Source organism: Alnus glutinosa, chromosome 4 (genome assembly GCF_958979055.1).
Source record: "Alnus glutinosa chromosome 4, dhAlnGlut1.1, whole genome shotgun sequence".
Lineage (NCBI taxonomy): Eukaryota > Viridiplantae > Streptophyta > Magnoliopsida > Fagales > Betulaceae > Alnus > Alnus glutinosa.
In genome coordinates this window covers 28,377,912-28,383,411 of record NC_084889.1, presented here as the reverse complement: position 1 = coordinate 28,383,411, position 5,500 = coordinate 28,377,912, and the positions used below count along the sequence as shown (strand labels likewise).

Sequence of the window (5,500 nt, the reverse complement as noted above, 5' to 3'; positions counted from 1 at the left end):
AATATTTTCAATTTGACTATTATTTTTATCGTACACCAAAATAAGAAAAGCATTTTCAAACAAAAGGAAACTAAAATTACAAAAAAACAAAAAAAAAAAACAAAAAACAAAAAAAACAAAAAAAAACAAAAAAAATCTTAGTTTAACTTTATGCCGACCTCATATTTTATTAAACCATTGATGTGGGGCCGCATTGGTTGGGTTCATGGTCGTCATCCACATGCTCCGACGTGACTTTATGCACATCTTCTTTTTTTCTTTTTTGAATATTAAAAATGAGGGATTTAAAGTAAACAATAAAAATCCTGAGTACGTAATGTCATGTCACCTTTGTTTTATATTGATGGACACCAAGTGTTTTAAGTGCTTTATTATTAATTATATAAAAAAAAATTAAAAAGAATATTTAAAATTTAGTATAAAATAAATAAGTATTAAAAGTTATATTATTAATTTTAAAAAAAAAATGTAAAATTGGTCATTGTGGTTAGCTAAATTTACAAATCACTCAATGTAGTATGAAAAATAATTTTAAAGTCCTTGTGGTAGGCGAAAATTACAAATTACTCTATAAAGTTATTTTTCGTTAACAAACTTAATAGAGTTTGCTAAGTTTTCACATCAATCCCAATAAAAACGCAACACGTAACCACCTTTGGGTGGCTCGCGGGCAATCCCAGAGCTGGCTGAGCGCAGGCCACCCCCAGCCCATGTCAGATCCGAATTTCGACAGTACTCCTCTGGCTCCTGTCAGATCCGACTGTATCAGTGGCCGGATCCGGTCAAATCAGGCCAGATCCCAGCCATTTTGGCAAGATTCGGCCGGGTCCGGTCATATCCAGCTAGATCCCGGCCATTTTGGCCAGATCCGGCCAGATTCTGCCAGAATCTGGTCTGCCGACATCCGACGACGGTGGCCGGATGTCTCCGGATTCCAGCGCCTGGATGATGCCGGATTTCGGTGCCGCCTGGTTTCGGACGACCGACTATTGCCGGATTCGGGCAGTCAGATATCAAACGTGCGTACAATGACAAAGAATATAATTTCAAAAAATGATTTACGGTTTTTAAAATCGTAAATCTTTTTCCAAAAATTAAAGAAGCTTTTACAGTCAAACCGAAAATAGTTTCGTTGACCATTATTTTCGCCCCTACCAAACACCGTAAAATACCGAAATCATTTTTTAGAAATCATTTTATGCCAAAACAAACTGAACATAAGAGTGACACGTGTCGCATTTTTGGATTGATGTAGTAACCTAACAGACTCTATTAAGTTTATAAACGAAAAATGACTATATAAAATAATTTGTAATTTTTACGTTAAATTTATTTTTTATATCACAGATAATAATTAATAAATTAGTCTAGTCATAATTTTAGATTTTTTCCCAAAAGAAAAATCTGATATAAATCCGAAGCACCAATCATGGTTACGGCCCATCCCACTCTCACTGCCTCAAGACTGAGTCAGAGACCTGAGTCCAAATGTCCAATGATAAGTTCCTAACTCTCTCACCCGAAAACGTGTCGTCGTTTGACTCGTCTCAGTTTCAAAACCGAGTTGGCTCGCACGATTCAACACCCAACACCGAGTGTGCTGACTTAACTCTTCGATCAACGCGTCTCACACTCCCCTCCTCGAAGCTCTCCCAACAGTTCAAGCAAAATACTCCACCACACTCCTCATCGCGACTGAGATGCACGCCCCCTCTCATCTTTCATCTATCGGTCTATCCACGTCCTAACCCAACTGTCACGTTTGCGCGTGCTTTTCAAGTGGCAGCGGCGCCCTACTCTTTGCGTCTTATCTTCTCCAGATTAAACGTCTATATATAGAGGGGGTTTATTGGGAGTATATGGGTGGTAGAGAGGCATCTGTTTTGTTGTTCTCCTTGCTCAGTTTGTTTTTGTTGAATTGAGAGAAGGAAGGCCTTCTAAAAATCCTGCAAATCTTTGTATGTATGTTTTTCGCGCTTTCTTAAAGAGAATTCGCTTAGATTTTGCGGAAAAATATAAAATGGTCTCCATGGTGTCCTCCCGCACCGGCAGGTGTTTGCAGCGCTACGATAGGAAAGGCTATCGCCAAGTTGTTGGGTATGTAAATTGGCGCCTGATTTTTCTTGAATCCGTGGGAAATTTCTCTTTGCAATCTTCATTTGAGAAGTTTACCCAATTGGGTATTTGTCAAATTGATTAAAACTGGGAAATTTTTGGATTCTTTTGTCATTTTGTGCAGAATTTCCCTTTACTTTCTGTTCTTCTTTCTTCTTCGAATTTTTTGTTTTCTTATGGTGATGTTTCAAATTGTGCAGATGCATACCGTACAGATACAGAGATACCAGCCAATCTTCTTCCATTAAGGAATTAGAAGTTCTTCTGATTAGTTCACAGAAGGGTCAAGCAATGATGTTCCCAAAGGTACTATTATGCCTTCCTTTTGATAATCTAATAAATTGGGTCATTTCATTTGTGTGATCTTCATCTAACATTGTTTTGCACAATTGCGTTATAACTACAGGGAGGTTGGGAACTTGACGAATCTATGGAAGATGCGGCCAAGCGTGAGACTTTAGAGGAAGCCGGTGTTACAGGCAAAGTCGAAGTGAGTATCTTGAAGTCAATTTCTTATTCAATCTCTTTTGTAATCTTCTGCCAACTCTTTTTTCTGATTCAATTGTTTGGGTTTAATTTTCCAGAAGAAATTGGGCATGTGGTTGTACAAGAGCAAGAGATGTGACATAATGCATGAGGGCTACATGTTCCCTTTGCGTGTCAACAAGGAGTTAGACCAGTGGCCGGAGAAAAATCTCAGGCAACGGAAATGGGTATGTGTCTAAAATGCAACATGCTCTGTTTTTTCCACTACCATCTCGTTTTGATGTTGTGTGTTCTAAATTTCTTTTTGTGTTTGCGTTATGTAGATGACCGTGGCCGAAGCTGGAGAAGTGTGTCAAGGTGCGTGGATGAAGGAAGCTTTAGATAAGCTTGTTAATCGACAATTGAAACCTCAGGAAGCAAATGAAACAACATAGAAGAACACAGGCAGTGTCCTTGGCTTGTTTTCTCAATCTGCCACATCTGGCATGAGGGTGGCCTGCGGCTTCTGTTCTGAACAACGAACGACTGGACCAAGAACGAGTGGGGGAGGGGGCAAAAGATGTCAAGCAGAACCAAAACTTGGATTTCCAACATAAGCAGGAATTGAAGAACTTTTGTATCTGTTCTTGGTGTCTTCATTCTTTGATTTTTTGTTCTCAATTGAGAGTGTTAACACAAATTCGCGAATCTTAGGATGTGTAGTTGAAGGCAGCAGAGGAATCTGTTACCATTTACAAATTCGATTCATTCTTCAATCTAATTGCTTCGATTCTTTGTGTATCATGTTTTGTTTGTGTTTTCCTGGATTTAACATATTAATGGTATCATTATGGTAAATGATTTGTGAGGACAAAGAACATTGTTTGAACTGTTTCCAAGACAGTTTACTTCTCTGGCACCGACAACCTCTAACCAACGGTTATATATGTCAATCGTTTTACTAGTTAGTTGAAGATCATAAGCATAACAAGATCATAACCTAACCGCTCGTTGCTTTACTTATTTTGGGATTTGGATTAGATGCTGTAATAAAATCAACAGCAAGTTCATCAGCATAGTACAATGGAGGGCAGTTATTGCTCTTGCATTGCGCTAAGAGTGTGAGTGTGGATTAGGATCGTCTTAAATTATCTGTACGAATTAAAAGAGAATTTGAACGGGTGATTGTGAGAGATCACTTATGAGACCTATCTGACTGAATAAGTGGTTGGGCAGCCTAATTTTTATTTGGTCAGGTGGGTCCTATAAGTTGTCTTTCACAATCATTTGCTCGAACTTGAGAGAATTCAGACAGATAATTTGAGAGGATCTTGATCCTGCGTTTGGCGCTATGATTTTGTGGATACAAATTGCGTTTTAAATAAAATTGCAAAAAATGCATGTTTGGCGTTTTGAAAAGGGTTAGTTTTTATTTGATTCGGATTTTAGTTATTGGGTTTTTAATTTCAAGAATAGGCTATTGAGTTTTGTCGATGTTTGAAGTAGGCATTTTTGTCGTTTCACCGTCAAAGTTAATAATTTGTTACCGATAACACTTGTCTAAATTAACACGCCACAATCCAATGGGCAAACTGATGTCAATGTCACGTCAGCAAGTGTTTTATGTCATCCACGAAAACACAAACAAAAAAAAAGTATACCTTCCCTTTATTATGAGATAATGAAGAAGAGAATAAAACTTAGAATATTACTAGATAAAAACCACTTTCTACAAAGGCGATGAAGAGTAAATACTAGAGATTGTTTCAATTTTTTAACAAGGAGAGAGAGCAAGGACTAAGGAGGAAACTAACAGTCAGAGAAGTCAGGGGACAAAGATACGAAAAATGAATTACAAAAAGAAATTGAGAAGAATGAGGTGACTATGAAATAATGCTAGAAGTCTCTTTTGTGTTAGTCTTGTATCCCTTTAAAAATGAGATAGCTTTTAAAATTATCATTAGGGTTATGATTGATCACTATTAAATTTTGATTAAATTGTGATTTTAAAAGTCGTCTCATTTTTGTAAGAGCACGAGAAATTCCTAGAATTACTCGGTGACAATGTGGTTGGCGAAGAGCTAAGCATTGAGAACAAGATAAAAACCAGTAATAAGGACCTCAAGCTAAGAAATAAGAAGCTAACATGTCATATGAATCTCTTCACATTTACTTGATGATGCGACCTCCCACTTTCTCAATTCCTATCTTACGTTATGATTTATGAGTAAGCTTATGAATTATCTTTTTATCTTTCCAAAGTTGAAATGGCTTTTAAAATTACAATTAAATTCGTGTTGGATCGCTGTTGAATTTTGATTCAATTATAATTTTAAAAAACATATCAATTTTCGAAAGATAAAAAGATGGTCCCCAACATTACTCATTGCACGATTATCTACATGACAAAATTAGGAAAAAAAAGAAAAATAAATTGTACCTTTTTCAGAAGCGACATTTCTTCGGTGAGAGCTTCTCAATTCACGTTTTCAGATTTTTGTTTTTCTAAAGCTTTTTTTAGATGACTTGCATTTGCCGACATAGCATTGATAATAGGATGTTGACATCGATGCGGATGTATCAAATGAGACATACGTGATAAATGACAAACTGTTCACTTTGATAGTAAAATGACAGAGGGATCTATTTAAAAGATCTCTTACTTCTCCATCTCCAATTTATATATTTTTTTTTCAAACTAACAATTGGATCTATAACCCCCATGTGGGTTCTATATTTAAAACCTAGAATCAAATGGTTGGCTTTTAAAAAAAATAGGCAGAGATGGATGGAAGATGGGCATGAGATGAAGAAATAATATTTTTCTATTTAAAAATCTGGCAAAACTTGAAGACGTTATTCTTGAAATTAGAAATCTAAAGACTAAATCCAAATCATTTGAAAACTAAGAACTAAATAT

At 36.3% G+C, this 5,500-nt stretch overlaps 1 protein-coding gene across 1 annotated transcript; it reads left to right on the top strand.

The window, feature by feature from the left end:
* Positions 1-1,852: 1,852 nt before the first annotated feature.
* On the top strand, positions 1,853-3,384 carry LOC133866831 (nudix hydrolase 18, mitochondrial-like). The gene is made up of 5 exons (XM_062303482.1): positions 1,853-2,097; positions 2,316-2,421; positions 2,522-2,605; positions 2,700-2,828; positions 2,925-3,384. The coding sequence occupies exons 1-5, from the start codon at positions 1,961-1,963 to the stop codon at positions 3,033-3,035; spliced, it is 567 nt and encodes a 188-aa protein (XP_062159466.1). The 5' UTR covers positions 1,853-1,960; the 3' UTR covers positions 3,036-3,384.
* Positions 3,385-5,500: the final 2,116 nt, after the last annotated feature.